This window comes from Microplitis mediator, chromosome 3 (genome assembly GCF_029852145.1).
Source record: "Microplitis mediator isolate UGA2020A chromosome 3, iyMicMedi2.1, whole genome shotgun sequence".
NCBI lineage: Eukaryota > Metazoa > Arthropoda > Insecta > Hymenoptera > Braconidae > Microplitis > Microplitis mediator.
In genome coordinates, this window is record NC_079971.1 from 1,619,038 (window position 1) to 1,640,890 (window position 21,853).

The 21,853-nt window shown below is 27.9% G+C and overlaps 4 protein-coding genes across 4 annotated transcripts; 2 read left to right on the plus strand and 2 right to left on the minus strand.

Moving 5' to 3' along the window:
- Nucleotides 1-2,401: 2,401 nt before the first annotated feature.
- On the plus strand, nt 2,402-9,836 carry LOC130664583 (protein phosphatase PTC7 homolog). The gene is made up of 5 exons (XM_057464559.1): nt 2,402-3,201; nt 3,457-3,636; nt 4,753-4,951; nt 5,113-5,369; nt 6,551-9,836. Exons 1-5 carry the CDS (start codon nt 2,976-2,978, stop codon nt 6,598-6,600), a joined length of 912 nt encoding a protein of 303 aa, XP_057320542.1. The 5' UTR covers nt 2,402-2,975; the 3' UTR covers nt 6,601-9,836.
- Nucleotides 7,644-20,599, minus strand: LOC130664584 (derlin-2). The gene is made up of 6 exons (XM_057464560.1): nt 20,305-20,599; nt 20,112-20,177; nt 9,555-9,722; nt 9,310-9,432; nt 9,034-9,200; nt 7,644-7,792 (listed from the first exon to the last, which is right to left on the minus strand). The coding sequence occupies exons 1-6, from the start codon at nt 20,395-20,397 to the stop codon at nt 7,690-7,692; spliced, it is 720 nt and encodes a 239-aa protein (XP_057320543.1). The 5' UTR covers nt 20,398-20,599; the 3' UTR covers nt 7,644-7,689.
- Nucleotides 12,355-15,126, minus strand: LOC130664582 (putative uncharacterized protein DDB_G0282133). Its single transcript, XM_057464557.1, has 3 exons — nt 14,614-15,126; nt 14,081-14,195; nt 12,355-13,807 (listed from the first exon to the last, which is right to left on the minus strand). Exons 1-3 carry the CDS (start codon nt 14,859-14,861, stop codon nt 12,479-12,481), a joined length of 1,692 nt encoding a protein of 563 aa, XP_057320540.1. The 5' UTR covers nt 14,862-15,126; the 3' UTR covers nt 12,355-12,478.
- Nucleotides 15,309-18,459, plus strand: LOC130664581 (uncharacterized). Its single transcript, XM_057464556.1, has 4 exons — nt 15,309-15,559; nt 15,642-15,750; nt 15,834-16,062; nt 16,852-18,459. The coding sequence occupies exons 1-4, from the start codon at nt 15,309-15,311 to the stop codon at nt 18,399-18,401; spliced, it is 2,139 nt and encodes a 712-aa protein (XP_057320539.1). The 3' UTR covers nt 18,402-18,459.
- Nucleotides 20,600-21,853: the final 1,254 nt, after the last annotated feature.

Here is a 21,853-nt window from a genome sequence, read left to right on the forward strand (position 1 = left end):
AAACTATTAAAAATTTTATTTTATTTTTTTCCATTCTAATATAGTAAAATTTACTAAACGGGATAGTAAAATTTACTAAATGGAATAGTAAAATTTACTAAACTAGGATAGTAAAATTTACTAAACGACTTGTAAAATATACTAATCTGTTTATGAATTTTTCATATAAATCATAAGCGTTTCAAAATTACTATCCAAATTTAGTAATTATTCTAATATTTTTTAGTAAAATTTACAATATTTTTTTCTCCGTGCATTTAATTTATTTATCAAAAAATAATAAAAATATTTTTAATTTGAAACTCTGTTTTTTTTTTTTAATACATTTTTGTAATTAATTTACAACGAACGGAAGTTTCCAATAATTTATTCCCAAAGCATTTGAAATATAACGATCACTGGCGCGATAATTCAATTTATCTTTTGAATTATTCATAAAAGTATCATTAATTGTGAATTTATAAATATATCATTTTTTACTTATACCGGAATGACAAAATATGAAAAAAAATTCAATTAAAAATATTAAAATTTTTTTTTTAATAAAAACTTATGAGAAAAAAAAAATTTTATGAAATATTATTATTTTTGTAACGAATTAATTTATATAAAATTTATACTGATAAAATATATATTTCTATGGAGATTAAACTTTTAATTTGCTGTATAATTTTCATTTTTATTTTTATATCTTTTTCTTGTTAACTTTTTATTTTTATTTTATACCTACACTTCCGCTGATGGATTGAATCCTCGTAAAAGAGTAAAATATATATATATATATATATATATATATTTAAAAGTGATGATGCACAGACTATTTGTATATTTTCTTATTGTATATACATTTGCAATTGATAGAATAAAATCAATAGAAAAGTAAATCTAAATTGCAAATAGAAGAGAAAAAATAAAGAAGAAATGAAATTAATGAAATTGTATTCTTCTTAATATAAGAGACTTATATAAATTTATATAGTCTGGAAAGTAGACAAAGATATAAGTATAATGCCGAAGAAAAACAAGACTTATATTACTTAATAAGACAGAGATGCGGAGCAACAGGTATCATTTCCGGTAGACTTAATAGTTTTTTGAATACATTAAATTGCATACCGTTTCTGTGGGTGGAAAAATAATAAAATCCACTGACTACTTTGTGTACTAAGACAATTATAAAGTAAATTATCTAACAAACAGAATATATATAAACGACTACCCGTCAGAATCTTCTTTTTATCCCACTCGGCAGATACTGAGCCCAAAAAACTGCCCCCATTTTACTACTTTTTTGAGTTTCGTAGCTGACGGCTCGTTATAAGCCTCCGTTAAAATTTGGAAAATTGTGAACTATGAATAGGAAAAAATATACAAATTAATGAAGAAAATTTACTATCTATATTTCGCAGAGATTTTAGCCACTGCAAGCACGAGAAAAATCGAGATAACGGCGCGTGACATAACGTCAATATGACGTTCACAATGATATTAAATAAAACAGGCTTATAACGGGTAGTCGAGGACAAAATTGAACGCAGGGTAGTGAGAAGATTGAAATTACGAGAAAAATTTACTCTACATCCCCTAGATCAGACTTATGACGGGTAGTCGACTATATATGTATTATATATATATATTTACACAATCAATAATTAATAGAAGAAAATTTTTAAAAAATTATCACTATGATTGAGACTTTTTTTAAAAATATTTTATTGTAGTAAAATTTATCGTAGGCTTTCTTTTTATTTTATATTTACTATAATGTTAAGGGTGAGACATAAAATTTGATAACAAGGGAAATACGGGTCATATTTACGGACATCAATAAGCATTAACGTAAAAAACGAAAAAAAGTTCTTGGCCTTTTTTAAATTGACTACTCATTTTACAATAAATTTTATTTAAAAAAAAATAGTTTACAGTTTTTCTGATATTTATTTCAAAATAAAAAAATCGAATCTCTTCAAAGAAGGGAATGGCCCAGATGTTTTTCCTTTACTTGTGTAGATTTAACTAAATATCCAATCGAAATATCAGCTCTCTTTTTTATATAATCAAGTAAAAATTTTTTTGAATTTTCAAAAGTCTTTCATATTACCGCCAATTTTTTGAAATTACAAAATATTTTTTAACTAAATTTGCATATTTATTTAATTCAACACAAATTTATATGTAAATTTTATTATTAATAAATTTTCTTACCAACGGCGGGAAAATTCAAAATTCAAATATCGATAATCAACTGACAGTTACTAAAAATGGCCGCTACTTTACCAGTAACTCATACAAATTTCTACAAATATTTATCTACACATACAACATATATATACATATCTATACTTATATAATTTCTTCTTTCAAAAGTGTACGCAAGAGCGCCATTAAACATAAAACCGATAAATGTCCCAAGACTTTACCATCTAAATCACCAAGAACTGAATGATGAAAGCCCGCATGTGATCATTGGTGTTGGTGATCATTTTCGATCACACTAATGAGGGAGTGACGAACAGTTAAAATAAAAAAACAAAAGTAAAAACTCAATTAGTAAATTTAAAAAAATCCAGTGCACTTTTAAATGGATTCAAACTCAATTAGTGGAGTGAATGAAAATAACCTCGTCATAAATACCACATATATATATCCATTGTTATAAATTAACTCAACAATATTAATACTAAATCCATATATATAAATATACATAAATAAAACAAATATGATTTGGGTACACGATTGAATCTCCAAGGAGTTAATCGTGTTATAGTTCTTTAGCAAACGTGAGATTAAAGTCCACGGTGATTACAGCAGCTTTTAAACAATAATTTGAATTTGAATTTAAATTTAAATAATAATAATAATAATAATAATAATAAAGTGTTCACTAGGAGTTAATATGAAATATTATTTAATTTAAATAAATTTAAAGTAAATAAATTATTTAAAAAATTAAAAAAAAAACTAGACATTTAAATATGCAATCAATTTATTGGACTGGAAGAATTTTATCACGAGCACTTTGGAATGGAATTTCGAGCTACACGACGTGTGCTGACCCAGCAGTTGTCAAAAAACGAGAAGCGTCACTTATATCTGCAGTCTGCGGTTTTCCAAAAGATTTTTCTCGAGGGAAATTAAGAAAAGGACAATTTGGAGACGACGCCTGGTTCACTGCTAAATTCAAAGCTGTCGAAGTCATTGGTGAGTTGGTTTTATTTTTTTTAAAAAAAGAATACAATTTTTTATGTATATTTATATAAGTTATGACAACGAACGTAATGTTTAATGCATGTGACACAAGCACATGGTTGTGTAAATAAAGGCAGGCTGCCAAGTTTCAGTTAAATTTAACGAACAGAGTGTAATTATGTAAGAGATTTATTATTGGGATTTTTATGAATGTGTGAGGAATGATGAGGCATCATGTGAATGATAATAATGAATGTGAATCAACAGGAGTCGCGGATGGAGTTGGGGGCTGGCGTCACTACGGCATAGACCCGGGTGAATTCTCGAGCTACTTGATGAAAACTTGCGAACGTCTAGTCTCTTTAGGTAAATTTGTTCCCAATGAACCTGCAGGTTTGCTAGCGAGGAGTTACTACGAGCTGTTGGAAAATAAACAGTCGATTTTAGGTAATTTTTATTATTTATTTTTATGAGGCAAGAGACGTAGTAACTGATCAGGGAACTAGTTCTCCAATTGAATACTAGTTCCCTGATCAGATACTAGTTCCCTGATTGAGTACCAGTTCCCTAATTGGATACTAGTTCCCTGATCAGCTCCTACTTCCTTGATTGGGTACCAGTTCCCTGATCGTGCACTAGTTCCTCAATTGGATACTAGTTTCCTGATCGGGTACTAGTTCCCTGGTCAGGTACTAGTTCCCTGATTGAGTACCAGTTCCCTAATTGGATACTAGTTCTCTGATCAGCTCCTACTTCCTTGATTGGGTACCAGTTCCCTGATCGTGCACTAGTTCCTCAATTGGATACTAGTTTCCAGATCGGGTACTAGTTCCCTTGTCAGGTACTAGTTCCCTGATTGAGTACCAGTTCCCTAATTGGATACCAGTTCTCTGATTAGCTCCTACTTCCTTGATTGGGTACCAGTTCCCTGGTCAGGTACTAGTTCCCTGATCGGGTACCAGTTCTCTGATTGGATACTAGTTCCCTGATCAGCTCCTAGTTCCCTGATTAAGTACTAGTTCCCTGAGCGAGTACTAGGTCTTTTACTTTACCAGCATCGAAACTTAAAGTTTCAGTGTCTCTACATTCAGTCAAAAGAAACGAATTTCAATCCAATGCCAGAAATTAATATCAGCAAGTGCGTAAATTGTGAATTCCTTCAGTCAGCAGACAGAAACAAACTTGTTCGTCCCTTGGGAACAAACAAAATAATTTTTCTGCCTGCTGCTGAAGACTCGCAATTTAAACTCTGATACTTGTCATTTGTTTAATAGTAATTCTATTTACGTAACTGACAGTACTGTGATTATGTTTTATAAAAATTACTGTCAATAATAAATAGTATTTATAGTTTCTGCTTAATTATAAATTACAAATGACAATTTAATAGTTGATGGCACCATTGGTGGAAAATTAACTTGTTCCTGACTGGCTGCTGGCACTGAAACTTTACAATGCAGGGAATAATTTCAGATCGCGAATGATGTCAGTCAAATTCACCCTGATCTGAAATCGTTTTCATCCTTTGTCACACAATGTATTTATTTTAATTTTAATTTCTAGGAAGTAGTACTGCGTGTGTTATTGTATTAAACAAAGAAACAAGTAGTATTTATGCTGCTAATATTGGAGACAGCGGCTTTGTCGTTGTACGAAAGGGCAAAGTCGTTCATCGCTCGTCTGAACAGCAGCATTACTTCAATACTCCGTTCCAATTGTCGTTGCCGCCACCTGGACACTCCGATTTAGTTCTTAGTGACAGGTAAAATTTACTCATATTTTTTTAAAATTATTTTATCAGTTGAGTTGAGTTGTGATTTGCTTTGATAACTCAACTGTAGTAGAAAGTATTGAAAAGCTAGAGAAAGTGTGCTACTTAAATTTGAATTTACTGTGATAAATAATTTATATTTTTTTTAACAGTCCAGAGTCTGCGGACACGTCGAGTTTCGGTGTAGAAGACGGCGACGTAATTCTATTAGCAACAGACGGCGTTTTTGATAATGTTCCAGATCAGTTACTAGTCACGGAGATGATTAAAGTCGAAGGTGAAAGAGATCCTTCTAAAATTCAAGGCGTTGCTAATACGATAGCTTGGATGGCACGAAGTCTTGCATTTGATGCTGATTTTTTGTCACCTTTTGCTCAAAGTGCCAGACAAAATGGTATCGAGGCTATAGGTAACTAATTAAGATTTTTTCTTATTAAATCCAATAAATTAATACAGTCGACTATCCGTCAGAAGTCTGGTCTAGGGGACGTAGGGTACATTTTTCTTGTAATTTCAGTCTTCCCGCCTGCGTTTAGTTTTGCTCTCGACTACTCGTAGGTCTGATTTATTTAATGGGATTTTGGACTCCATATTGACGTTTTGCCACACGACGTTATTTTTCTAGAGCAGTAGTAAAATCTCAGCGAAATATTTACAGTAAATTTTCATTATTAATTTAAATACTTTTTCCTATTGTTAGTTTGAAATTTTGAGAATTTTAACGGAGGCTTATAATGGGCTGACTGTTTCTCAGAATAAAAAGGATTTCTTGGAGTAAGAAATATTTTGCACCATAGATTGAAGACAAAAATTTCCTTTTCTTTAGATTTTCTTAGACGGTAGCAAGTTCTGATTTTCGGTTCCGTGACAACTGATCCCCGACAAGTGATCTCACGATAATTGACCCTACTGATAATTTAATAAAATAATTAATTACTATGACATGAGTAAAATTCACTGTTGTAAATGGTTCCGTCACTCGTTATCCGAAGACATCAAATCCGCGACAAAATATCCGAAGACATTTTATCCGATAGACAAAATATCCCCGGACTAAATACTCGATAGATAAAACATCCCCGACAAAATATCTTATAATATAAATAGTACGGTACCCTTTTATCAGAAATGTTTAATATATTTTCACATAAAATTTGAGTGTGAGATATTAAAAATAGATCAACACATGCTTGGAATGGTGCAGTACCCGTTTATCGAAAACCATGAATTATTTTTTCACTGAAAATATATTTTTCTGAATAAAATTTATCAATAGGATATTTTGTCTCTTGAATATTTTGTCTATCGGATAAAATATCTTCGGATTTCATGTCGCGGATTTTACGTCGCGGATTACGATTCGTGTCACCGTTGTAAATATAAAAAATTAAATTATATAAATTAGTTGCTGATAAAAATCAATTATCGATGGGATCAATTAGTAGGGATCACTTGTGGTATAAAATTTTTGGGATCAGTTGACGACACACCCTAATTTTCCTATGCATTTTCTGAAGGGCAGGCTTAAAACGGGGTGTCGACTGTATGTAGTAAAAATATAATTAATAATTATACATGTGTTAATTTCAGGTGGAAAGCCAGATGACATCACGGTGCTATTAGCTACAATAGCAATTTAATTAATTAACTAATGAACATGTATGATAATTTTCCCGTCTGATACTCACACTTGGTCATTGTATTATAGTTCATCCTCATGTCATACATGTACCATATAAATAAATATAAATTTAGATTATTTCACTCGTAACTGTACTCCACTGTTACCATTAAATTATTTAATGACAAGTGGTAGAAAAAATCCATAGAAAAATGTGTGATAATAAATTTCTTTAGCTTTTTTTCTTTTTATTCAGATCTTTATATTTTTTTTAAGTTATTATTTTTTATGTCGACCGCAAATATTTAAATTTCTTATACTTTTTTTTTTTTTTTTTTTTTTTTTTTATTAACAATAATTACATTTTAAAAATTTCACTGACAATATTTATTACATACAAGTTAATCTATTTATATTTTTTTCTTGTTCTTGTACATCTTGTACTTTTTTTGGAAGAAAAAAATCCAGTCTATTTAAATTACATTTTTTTTTAAATCAATTAGTTATCAAAGTTTATTAATTTAAATTAACGTGCTTTAATTATCAAATAAATATATAAATAAATATTGTTAAAAAAAAAAAGTAAACCCGTGTGTTGAATTTCAAAAATTCCGAGTTCCCTGACATTAATTAAAATAATTATAAATTTAAATTAATATTTGAATGATTGTTAGAATTTGTCGATAATTTTCAGACAAAAAAATTCGCATACTTTAGACTTAATGTAATTATCCTAGATACTTTTTTTTTTTATGATATCTCTTGTTCACCCATAAATATTTATGAAATTTACTATCTATATTTACAAATCTGTTTTACAAAAATCTTCACTCAATGTGCGATTACATAAAGTAGTAAAAATAAACTGAGTAATAATCCCGTTAAATTAACAACAAATTACGATACAATATTACAAAATAATAATAATAATAATAATAATAATATTAGACATGGCAATGGAAATTTATGGTGAGTGAAAAATTAACCAGCAATATCACTCATTTAATGTCCGCATAGACAATAAATGCATTAATATATATACATATTGATGTATATATATATATTGTTTTTTAATTTCTGCTGGGATTCAATTTACAAAGTATTTTATTTAATGCACATCAGCTTCTTGGCCCCATGCGAACCCTCCAGGTCTGTCTTCGGGAAGTGGAGCGTAATCTGAATCTTCTGGACGTTCGTCGAACAAATTTTTACTAAAAAAAATTGGATTGATTTTAGAATAATAGTATGACAAGGGATGAAAACGATTTCAGATCAGGGTGAAGGTTGACATCACCCGCAGTCTAAAATCTGTTTCTTCCTGAGTTACACGCGATATTTTTCATGATTACCTGCATTGGAACTTAAATTTTCAGTAGTAAAGTCAGAACAAGTTAATTTAAGACCAATGGTGCCATCAACTATTAAATTGTCATTTGCAATTTGTAATTAAGCAGAAACTAAAAATACTATTTGTTGGCTCCCTGCCTTCATAAATCCGGAATAATTTCTCATGCAAAAATTTCTCAGCAATAATTACTCAAACAAAAATTGATCCGACACAAAGATTTATTCATCAAGAATAAATATTTGTGGTGAGAAAATATGCCTTGAGAAATTATTGCATAAGAAGAAAAAGACGGTCGCCCTATTTGTTATTCACTAATTTTTGAAAAACTTAATCACAGTCAGAACTGTCAGTTACGTAAATAAAATTACTATTGAAAAATGACAAGTATCAGAGTTTAAATTGCGAAAGTCTTCAGCAGTGGGCAGAAAGATTAATTGTTTGTTTCCAAGGGACGAAACAAATTTTATTCCCTGATTAAACAACTGAATTCGAGCGAATTAAAAATTTTAATTCTGTTATATTCTGTCGAATTCCGCAAAACAGAATTAAACTGAATTGAAAATTTGAATTTGAATTAAACAGAATAAAACCGATTTAAAAATTTCAAATTCAGTTTAATTCGGATTCAGAACCAGAAATTGGATAATTATTTTCGAATTAATCAGAATTAAACCGAATAGAATTATTTAAATTCGTTTTAATTTGGACAAATTTTGGTTTTCCTGCCGAATTAGACAGAATTCATTTTTAAGTTAGCTACCGAATTAACAGAATTTATCTGAATTAAATAGAATTAAAAATTTAATTCTGTTTAATTCGATCAAATCCAGTTGTTTAATCAGGGTTCTGCCCGCTGACTGAAGGCTTTCAAAATTTACGCACTTGATATTTATTCGCGGCATTGGACTGAAATTCGCTTCTTTTGACTGAATGTAGGGACACTAAAACTTTAAATTTCGATGCTGGTAAGGCAACAGACCTAGTACCCGATCAAGGAACTAGTTCCCTGATTGGATACTGAGTCTCAATGGAGGCACTGAAACTTCAAGTTTCGATGCTGATATCATGAAAAATATTAATATAATTAATAATAATGATAATTACAGTATTTGCGGAGTTTTAATGATCCTAAAACCTCCTCCAACTTGATTTGGAAAAACATCTTCAGCAAAATAATACATATGTCCAACAGCCATACCAACTAAATCTACCCAGATAACGTTTCCAAGAAGTAAAGAGAAACCCAGAAGAACCCACGGTAAAAATGGAGCCTAAAAAAATTTTATTCATGTAGATAAGATTTAAAAATGTATAAAAAATGATGTCAAGTCGCGAATGTAAATTAATTGAATTAATTTATTATGATAAAAAAAAAATTACCCGGAAGTTGAGTAGACCAAAGAAATTCATTCTGACAAACGGAGTCCGTCTAGACCACACATAAACTAACATCAGTGTAAATGCATGTCCTAAAAATAATAAATTAACGAAGAATGCAAATATCTATCAGATTGTCAAGGAAAAAACTAAACAATGGAACTAAATTATAAATTTAAATTTTTACGACTAATCACAAGATGTAATTTTGTTTACTGTCGTTATCGTTTTTTAATTTCAAAGGATACTATCATACAGACACCACCAAATATGAACATCATAACAAAATCAGCTGTCCTTCCACGGAATGGACCCTCTTCCAACATCCGGCAATAGCGATAAGTAAATATCATATTGAAAAAAAAATTGAACCCAACAGTACCAAAGTACAAAAATGTCGTGACAAGTCGCCATATCTGAAAAAAAAAATATTGATAATTAATATCTTAACAATAAATAAAAATTTTTGAATGAGTGTGAATATAGCAGACGAGATAATTAATAAATTTTAAATAAATAAATTAAAATAATGCGCGTACTTATCTTTTATTTATCTAAATATGTATTTATTCCTTACATTTCATTTATTTATTCAAAAATTTTTAAAATTCCTACTTGTCAGTTACATTCACTCATAATTTTTATGATTCTGAAATTAGCCGAGGTCTAATAATTTTTTGATCTTTTCAAAAAATTGCACCCATAGTTTTTTTAATTTTCTACATGTACATTTTTTCAGTTTTTTTTTTTTTGTCATTTATTTATTCAAAAAATTTTCCAATTGTCTGTTAACTTCAAGATCATAAATTAGTCGACGTCTAATAACTTTTAAATTTTTTCAAAACCGATCAATTATTAAAAAAAAAAATTGCACTTATAGTTTTTTTAATTTTCTGCACGTGCATTTTTTTATTCGGTAAGGCTATTCGTACACAATCGGGTATCCAGCGGGTACTCCGCGTGAATACCTTTCAAGTTAAACTATTTGAAAGCTCTAGCGTGAATATTGAATTAATTGCGAGCTTTTCGCGTGACTGTAAGACGACCAGCTACTTTTGATATAAACTTAACGCTTTATGATAATTTTTAATGGGATTGGAGTAACATAATTTTGGGTTATAAAGGCTATCTTTGTTTTCTGATACTCATAGAACTTACCCGTAGAGCATAAAACTAATGGCGCGAAAATAAATATAGTTTAAAAAAAAATTTTTTTATAAATGAACCTATGTATGCCCCTTTATTCAGAAATGAAATAGGAATAGGAACCATATAGTTCTGGGCATATATGGTTGAACAATCAATTGAATTTTTTATAATATAAATAAAAATAATATATTTTTAAATGTTTGTGACCTAGAATGTTACAGATAATTGAAAAACTCTTTTACTTTAAATAAACAATTTAAATATTTTCGGAATAAAAATCTAAAAAAATACACAGAGAGAATTTTCAAAAATTTCAATGTGCATTTTATTCTATATATTCAATTTTTGCAATATTTTTTTTTTTTATAATCACAATAATTTTTATAAAATTCTGCTTTCGTCAGTTTTGTCAATTTTCCATTACTAATCTGTGAATCGATATTTAAAATAAAAATTATGACTTGAAAAAATCGGATCAACTAATTATTTTTTCAAATTCTATTTGCATAAAAAATAGATTTAACGATACGATTAAAATTTTTAATCGATGTCTTTTCATCAAGAATTAAATAAATGATTTATGCCGAACCAAATACCACAATGTAAATTCATTAAAATATATATCAACTAAATTTATTAATTGTATGCTTTGAATACAAAATTTATTTTCTGTAAATAATGGCCTAAAATGATTACGTTCAATATTTTCCAACATCGAAGTCAAATATGATTCCTGAGCACCTCAATTACAAATTAATTAATTAATTTCTAATCTCGAATCTTTTAATTAAGAATTAAAGTTTTCTTTAAATAGTGGCTTTTTAGATTGGGACTTAATTTTTCAATCTAAAGTAAGTAAATTAAAAATTTATTCAGTTTTACTTGAAATACCTTCCGCGCTTTGCGTGCGTCTTTTCAAAGATTCTGGTAGGACTTCGATAAAATAAAAAATAAACAAATGTTAGACCGAGTAAATAAACCGTGGAAGTGATATAACATCCGTTACAATTAATTTTTTAAGAAAAACAATTGAATTTATTCATTTTTAGTTTAAATTAACGAAGGTCAACTCAGTGTTTAATCTAAATAATTAAATAAAAAAAAATTATTACCCTGTATAATAAGAATATTTTTTTAATAAGTTTATTGAGTTTAAAATACGGATTTAAAAATATCTTTTAAATGTAAACAGCCGAATAAGTTGTATTCATTAATAAATATTGATAAAACCCAGTTAAATATATATAACCAATAACGTCATTTTTTAAGGATTAAAATCTAATAATTAAAACTAAAAATTTCGTGATACTGAAAGTAGTAGACATCTGACAATAATTTGATTTTTTAATCAATTAAAAAACTATCACAAAAAAATTATGAATAAATTAACATATGCAGATTTCTGGACTCTACAAGTATGAAATTTTTATTTTCCTTTATTTGGCATTTGATTTTTTTTTTAATTCAGAAAATTTTTGTAAGTTTGCTGCTTTGACTTTCATGAAATATTTGCTGTTATTTGCGAAAAGATTATTGCAACTGCAACCTGCGAAAAATTGTTTTTAAAAAAGATTTGAGTCGCTAAGTCTTATTTTAACACGATATTAAAACTTAACTTTAATCAATTTAAAGTAGTAGTTACTGTTAAAAAAATAATTTAATTAATGGTATTAAATTTTAAATAAATAATAAATTATCAATTTTCAATTGATAAATATCATTATTACTTTATTATTATTTTGTAATATTTTATTCGCAAATATAAAAATAACAAGTTTAAACTTTACAAGAATAAATATAATGTAATTTACTTAACATTATATATATGGACTAAAATATATATTAATATATATGTATTTTGATATAACATTAACAATAAGTATTATAATCTTTGTTTATGATTGCTTTTTTTGCGACTAAAAAATAAATAATGAAATTTCTTAGCATTAGAAAAATGAATAATCTCAACAATCACAGCTTAATTATTGGATAATCCACATACAGCTAAATAATCAGAAGCATTTTACTTTTTTTGGCACATTGCACAAAACCAATAAATATTTCCTTCTGATATTTTGGTTGCCTCAGATTTTTTCAATGACTGGCACTTGTAATGATACCATTTTAAGCACAAATCACATCTTATAGAATTCAGTTTTACTTCTTTTGAACATGAGTCACATGTGTAGTAATTCAATTGTCTTTTCTTAATGATGACATAATTTAATCTTTTGATAACTGGCTTTTCAAGATATTCGTGGATTATATTTAAGTTGACCTCATCATCAACAAGAGAATCTGGAAAGGATTCGTGTAGATCATTTAGTGAGACTTTTTTTTTTTTATTTAAAACATCTTTGACTAGATCAGAGTCAACTATCCATCCTAAAATAATTGTCGTTTGATCCATAACACTTAAATTAATAAAGCTAGTTAAATTTTTAAAATTTTTTTGATTACGTTTATTATTTTTTGGAATGGGCAAGCCAATTGCTGATAACACCTTTCCTTTGGGGCGGCCTTTAGTACTTATTTTTGGCATGTTAATAGAATTAATATCAGTTATGTTTTTTTTTTTTAAACTATTTGTATGTTGATAATGAATGGTAGATAATACAGTAATACTTGTATTTTCAGTCTTTTTAGTTTCATTAGAAACTACAGCAAATGACGCCGAATTATTTTCTTCTTCATTATCAAAATCTTTCGGACTGTCATTATTATTATTGTTGATTATTTCAATTTTGTTATTATTATCATCATCAGTAACATTAACATTTGCATTTATGTTATTAATACTTAAAATTTCACCTGGATTTACTGTAGTCAATGCTAAGTCATTTTCTCTTCTCTTTTCCAAATCTCTTGGACAATTCTTATTATCATTATTATTGTTGACTTCAATTTTGTTATTATTACCACCATCAGTACCATCAACATTTGAATTTATATTATTGTTATTTGAAATTTCACTTGGAATTACAGTTGTCAATACTAAGCCATTTTCTTTTAAATTATCAAAATATTCCGGAATATTATTATAATTATTATTATTGACTTCAATTTTGTTATTGCTATTACGTACAATTATCTCTGGAATTCCACTAATAACTCTGACAATTTTGCCTGCGACTACATCATAAACTTTATCTGAAACTAAATCACCAATCCCATCCTCTTCAATAACATCGTTATAATCATCAGCATATATAAATGATAAGTCATCCAAGTGATTTAATAAGTCATTGGTATTGTTTAAATAACTATCATTATCCACTGTCTTATTTATTGTTTCTTCAGTAAGCTCATGAACATCAACATTCTCTTCTTGAGTTTTTGCGTTCTTATCAATCTGGAAAACGATTTTTTAAATATAGTTATTTTTGAATATTTATTAATTTCTTTCAAATTAAAAACTGTCAAGAATATAAAATATCTGGTTTTAGTTCGACAGATTACTAAAATTATTAAATTTTTGGATTATTATTAGTGAATAAGTTAATAAAAATAATTTTAATGGATTACGTTGTTCGCTATTGAAGTTAATTAATTTGTGAGATTTGCTCTAGATATATTATTCAAGTTAATAAAATATTATTGACTTAAAAATTATTCGTAACTTTACCTGCAATACACCGGATGGATGGTTGTGGATCCAGTTACAAGATTTAAGTTCCAAAGCATCTCCTGTTTTATTGATTAAAAATTTGAAAAAAAATGGGCAGTCTATTTTTTTAGAACTGTAAAAGTAAATAAAAAGCATACTTAAGATTATCAACCAAAACATTGGGCCAAGAATTACAGCTATTTATTAATCAATTATGATTATTATTACTATAATGATGATGATGATCATTATTATAATTAATATGAAGACACTAATAAGTTTAAAAGTAGATTTGTATACGCAGCGTGTCTTCTGCGTGACTAAAATATTTGTAGTCACGCAGCGTGAATCCAGCGTGAATCCAGCGTGTATTCAGCGTGTACAGCGTTGACCTAGCGTATCTCTAGCGTGTATATAAATTTCCACCATGAATGATGCCACCAATAATACTGACAATTATTATAATTGTTGTTGTTATTTTATGATCATCATCACCATATATGGTTCATCAAAAAATGAACTGTCCAATAATAACTTCATGTTCAATTTACCTGGTTCGACGTGAAGTTTTGCCCTTCGACTTAAACTTCATACCAAATTCACATATATAATGTAGTTTGTACTTTTTTAAATTCGGATTCATATTTTTTTTTAATCTAGCACCAGCAATTGTTTTGGTGTCGAAGCTTGATATCCGTGTTGGTTCTTCGTTCTTCTGTAGTTTAGTAAACCAACATTCATAATCTGAATAAGTAAAAAATAATGAGCCTATCGGCAAGTGTACATTATCAACGTTCATGATTACTATTGAAGAAATTTTTTAACATGAAATAATTTTTTTAAAGTTATATGAATGATAATTTGTGAAATAATGATATCTTTGTTCTACGTTAAAAAATGGCAGCTACGAGAATTTTAACCGCGAGAATGTTCGATCATGACAACATATATATATAGAACAGCAACTGAAAATGTGAAGTGGTTGAAATTAGAACTACAACATTTAATTCTCCAATCATATTGCTGTATAACGCGAAAAATACAATGTTACTACTAGAAAATTTAGTTTCTACTAGGGACTTTGCTTGTACTCTAATGGTAATTATAATCTTCTTTATCGATCGATATTATTTATTGTTATTTGAGTTACCAAGCAAGGGAATCCATCAGCCTAGAGTGTTCTTCTTTATGTTTGCATCAAGAACTATAACAGTTGCAGTTTTATAATTGATATAAAAGAATTTACATGGCTAATTATACAATTGAATCATTTAAAAATAAAGAATTTATATCTTATGATGAATTGGATTCATTCATGGCAAGATACGAGCAAGATGAAAAACAAAAACTAATTAAGCGTAATCGAATTGCATTAACAGAATATGATGAGGCTGACGCAGAAGCGCGAGCTAGTTTACAATACAAAACTATCAGATACGTGTGTAAATTTGGTAAAGATAATCATGAACGACAATCTACTGGAGTTCGTAAAACTAGGTATGTCTTACTATAAGTATATATATATAAATATACAAGACATGGATGCAATGAAAAAAAAGTGATTATGATTTTATTTTAGTTCCTTTAAACATGGCTGCCCTTTTTTCATTCAAGTAAATAAACCAAAAAAAAAACAAATCCTTCATGTCACCACGCACCATCTAGAACATAATCATCCAGGAACTGAGGTACTTTCAATTATTTTAAGTAAAGATCAAATTAAATAAATTCATTTATTATGATATTTAAAACTTTGTAATAATTGATGCAGGAATTTATTGATCATATACCGGAAAATCGGAGACTAAATAATGACGAAAAAAAAACAGTTCTAGATTTAATTAAAATGAAATGCGACAAACAATCTATACAAAAAAAGATAGTGGAAGAATACGGCAAACCGACAATTAAGAAAGATTTACATAATTTGGCCCAAAAATTATGTCATGCTGATGATGATACTTTGGCTGCTGCCAAAAATTTATTGGAGAATCAATATCGTAAGTTCAAAACAAATTTTTTTTTTTAATAAATTTATGATTGCACTTTAAATAGTTTTATAGCAATAGCTGGCAACTAAATAACAAATACAACTTGTAAAAATAATATTAAAAAGTTCTACGTTATATCCCTTCGTCGCTACTTATTCACAGTAACTCTATCCAAAGTTTTTTTAATATATTAATTATTTCGAATATTGTTTAATTAGAACTGTGTCTGTACTATTAGTTGCACATTTTCTGATTAATTTAAAATAATTTTGAATTTGTGATCAGCATAAATTGATTCATAATTAATTGATTAATAATTTTTAATTTTTCAATAAAAAAAGTTAATGAAACTAAAAAATCTTCTTTAAAATAAAAATAAGTAAAATTTAAGATATTTTGGGCATTGTAAGGGCCACATTTTGAGGATGTCCAAAACTGGTGGCACTAGATATTTTTATTGATTTAAAGTACTTTTTAGTTAATTACGATAAAAAATACTTGACTTTATCTAATTATCATATTTTATATACATTTATGATACTATTAATCAATAATTTAGTATATGTTATGATGTTTTACTATATTCGAAGAATGATTAAAGTTATCAATTTTCTTTAAGTATCTACGACTGGTGTTTCTACCCTATATTTAATTTGAAAAACTTATATGCTGATTAAAAATACAAATCACTCTCAAATTTGCATATGTGTGACATTTCTACCTTCTATTTTAACTTTAAGATATTGTAATTTATAGTTTTTAGTTAAATAAACGATTTGATTCAACCTATTTCCGTAGATGCACGAGTGGAATTGGCTGTTGATGATATTAATCAGTTCCGAGGTTTATATTTTTCCACAGCTGAGATGCGTCAAGATATGGCTAAATATCATGACATTGTTTTTATCGATGGAACCTATAATCTCTTCAAAAGAGGTTACACCTTAATGCTGATTGTTGTTGAAGACTCTTATCTCGAGACCAAAGTTGTCGGAGTTGGTATACTTGCTAATGAACAACGGGATACATTAACCTGGTTCTTGCAATGTTTTAAAAATGATAACATTGAAGCTAGTTCACTTATAAAATGTTTTATGACTGATAAGGATCTCACGGAACGGCGCGTAATTTCAGATTTATTTCCTGGAATACCGACATTGTTATGTTTATTTCACACTTTACGTACGTTCGGGCGTAAAGTCACAGTTCAAGAAATGGAAATTTCTGCCTCTGAACGTATAACATCTTTGAACTTTCTTGAGAAACTGGCTAAAAGTTCAAGTGCGGAAAACTACGATAAAATTTATGAAGAATTTAAAAAAGCAGTACCACTTCAAGTACTTGAATATTTTAATCAGAATTGGCATCCGATTCGAGCAGAGTGGACGGCATACAGTATGAAGTATGGGAATTTAGGTAACACTACAAACAACAGACTTGAATCATTAAATTCTAAAATAAAAAATAAATTACTACGTCACAAATCATTGGTTAACTTTATAAATAATTTTTTTGAACTGATTCTTTCTCGTCAACATGAATCGAATCATAAAAGAGCAAACGAGTTCTTAAAGATAAATACTTCAAAAAGTTTTTTAACAGTTGATGAAGAGAATAAATTTAGGAGTTATTTATCCGAACCCGTGTTTGAAAAAGTTTTGAATGAAATTCAAAAATATTCATCGATAGAATGGATAAAAATCGATTCTCAAACAAAGGAATATTCGTTTTTATTTGAAAATAATGAAATCAACGTTAACCAATATCAATGTGAATGCTTATTTAGGACTTCAATGATGTTACCCTGCAGACACATTATTGCTGTACGCAAATTGGACGGTTTGGAACTATTTGATTTATCCTTAATTGATAAAAGGTGGACTGACGGTGTTGTAACTAAAATAAATAATGTATCTCATCATGAAAGTACTCCAACAAAACAAAATAGTACTCATAATTCCATTTCGAGAATTGTAACTCCCAAGAAATTATCAGTATCACAAAAGCAATCAAAGCTGAAAGATATAGCGAATGACATTGTATACAGCGCAAGTAAATCAACCCCAAGAATGTATGAACATACATTAAAAGTTCTACAAAACCTCCAAATTGATGTGCGACAAAATACCTGCTCTGCTATTTATGATCGTGACCACGAGGTATCTGATCTTGCTGATTGTTACTCTCAAGAATCGGATGTAGATCCATCTCACTTGACCTCAAAAGCATCTACATTGCAATCAAATGCTGACATTTCTTTAACTAGTATTAATCTGCCTTCGCCTATAAAGATAATAGGACGTCAAAGTATTCGTTCTAATAATATTATAATAAAAAAAAAAAAGTAATTGTATTAACTATATATATGTTTATCATTGATAACATTCATTTAATCATAAAAAAGAAAGAAATTGTTAACTTACCGTAAGAACAACATTTCAATAAAATTTTTTTCACTTTAAAAAAAAAAAAACAAATTGAGAGTTACTTTAATAACACATTTTTTGTTCCACAGCACTTGAATATTTTCTGATTTTTTTAGAAATCGTACCTATTTTTAAATTAATAAACAGTAAATTTAGAAAATGATTTTCGTTGATATAAAACTTTCGTAAATTTTATATTTCCGTGCAAAACTCTGGTTTATAAACTAATTCGGCTAATAATGAATCATTACTGTGATGTGATTATATAATTAAATATGAGTGTAAATGTAGCAGATATGAGGCAATTCATAAATTTCAAATGAATAAATAAATTAAATAAAGTAATGAAATTGAAAAAAATGCGCGTACTGATTTTTCAACTATCTAAGGACGGAATTTAAAATTTTTGTTCTACTTTAATTTTATTATTTATTCAAAAATTAAAAAAATTATCAATCATCAGCTACATTGACAGTCATTAATTAATAATACTGAAGTTAGCAGACATCTGACAGTTTTAGAATTTTTTTAAAAACAATTAACTATAAAAAAAAAATATTTTGAAAAATTGCACCTACAATTTATTAAATTTTCTACATGTGCATATTTTTAGTTGTATTTTTTTTGTAATTTATATGTTGAAGAAAAAATTCGAAAATTTGTAGCTGTCTGCTAACTTCAGGATCGTATTCATTAAATGCATTTAATCACATTCAATAATAAAAGATAATAATAATAACAGAAAACGATTATTTTAAATTTGGCGGGTTTTTTTTTTTTTTTTTCGTTTCATAGTGAGTACAGCACCGTGGTGTCACTACTGTAGACTTTACCAAAAAGTTTACATGTGTAAATAAATATATTTTTGTCTGTATTTAAAAGATTCATATAATGTTATTTCGAGGTTACTAACGCACATATTGGATAAATAAAGTAAAAAATTTTTTTCCTTTCACAAGAGTGTTTTCAAAATTTAAAATATAATTTAATTATTTATTAACATGAAAAATAAAAACCACGATTTAAAAAAAAAAAATAATAACTGTTGATACTTCATACAGTTTGGCTTATGATACATTGACATAAATAAATATATATCTTGATAAATTGAGTCTAACTGATAGTTATTAAAGTTAAAATTTAAAAAAAAGCTTTGATTCACGCTAAATTCAATATTAAAAAGCTCATAATATTACATTCACGCTAGATTACGTACTCCAAAATATCGAAATTTACGACTCACGCTAGAGACCCGCTAGTGTACGGATAGCCTCAGCCTTTTTTATTTTTACTTTTTTTTTCTAAATTAAATTGCGGAAAAAAAATTCAAAAATTTTTATGATTCTGAAGTTAGCCGACATCTAATAACTTTTGAAATTTTTCAAAATCAAATTATTAAAAAAAAAATATTTTAAGAAATTGCACTTTTAGTTTTTTAAATTTTCTACAAGTGCATATTTTTAGTTTTTTTAATTTTTGTAATTAACTAGTTGAAAATAAAATCCAAAATTTTTAATTGTCTGCTAAATTCAGGATCATAAATTTTGAACTGCCTGCTGACTTCAAACTCATTAATTTAAACTAAAATAAAATTACATAAATTACAATATGTAATTTATGTTAAATTCTTACTTGATACTGATGGATAATTAAAATAGGATTGAAGTAAAGTTGAAAAGGTGACACCAAGTCCAGTTGCTAAAAAAAATTTGAATTACTTAAGTAATAAAATTACAAATAATGAGGATTTATTAATTGCAGACTGGAAAATAAATAAATAAATAACCAGAAGTGTATATATTTAAAAGTGTAAATAAATACAAACCACAGCAAGTGTAGTAAGAACACAAGCAGTTGTATAAGCTCGGGTAACTGTTGGTATTTGCAGGTATTCCTGCCTCAGTGATCTTAATGCCATTGATTTATATTTATTTTTAATATTACAGGTATATTATTATGTTATATATTTATGTATAATTATTAATAATTACGTTGATAAACGTTTGCTTTAACACTGTCGCGTTATCTAATTTTTTTATCCGTCCACATCACGTTTATTTTTTTATCCATTCGTACCGCGACAGCTGTACACGTATCAGTATAAACTGAAATTGCTGTTATTTCGTTTGTATAATTATTGTTATATTATAAATATAACTAAATATGTTTATTAATGTAAATATAGGGATTTTTTGTGTTAACTTTCGGTAAATGTTGGCGATCAAGGCGCTTTTTCATGTTGCGCTGACAGTTCACGCGACAGATTTTTAAATTTCGCGGCAAATTCTAGCGCCAATATGGCGATTGTCAATTGAAAGAAAATTGTCAATCCTAGACTTTAATTAGCATTTGCAAGAAATTTCAATTCGTTTTTTTTTTTTTAATTGAAAATTTGTAAGTAAGAGAACGTCAGCAGTAAATTTTTCAAAAAATTTCATGAGTGTAAATATGGCAGACATACGACAATTTTCTAATTCCATTTAAAAAAATGCATGTATTGAATTTTGAAGTGTCTCAATATGAATTTTTTTATTTTTATTTTATAAACATTTTAATTTATTATTTCAAAATTTTAAAAATTGTCAGATGACCGCTAACTTTACTATGATAAAGTTTTTTAGAAATGTCAGGGGGTGGAATGGTAAATTTTTAAAGTAGATCAGGAATAAGCTGATGGTTATTAATTAATTAGACAGATCCCGATGACGCAAATTTATTGATGATCTAGATACCGATGGTGGAAATTTTATGATCCTGAAGATAGCAGACATTTAAAAATTTTTGAATATTTGTTTTTCAACAAAATAACTAAAAATATGCACATGCGGAAAATTTTAAATACTACAGGTGCAATTTTTTCAAATATTTTTTTTTATGGTTTATCCTCTAAAAAAAAATCCAAAAATTATTAGACGTCTGCTAACTTCAGTATTATGAAATTTTTCGGAATTTTCTCTGAAAAACTTAGTGCTAAAGTTCTAAAGACTTTTTCAGAGTTATTCAGAGAAAAGTCCAAAAAATTTCCACCAGGGTCCAGATTCCTGATGATACTGATGATCAATCACCCAGATCCCGACGTCACAGATTAACTTTGATAAAAAATCAGGAATTCCTACTGTCTAAGAAATTTTATAGAAAATCTTGCATTCAATATTTGAACTCCGCATTTTTTTTTATTCAAGACATTTAGGATCTGAATCATCGGAAACTGGATCATCGAAATATCTGCGTCAGACATCCGCCCGTCAGGAATAATGACAGTGACATCAGCAGACAATTGACAATTTTTTTCCAGATCAAAATTAATTTTGATGTAAATAAATTTTTAAATTAAAAAATTCATACCAGTGATTTTTTTCAAAATTCAAATAGCA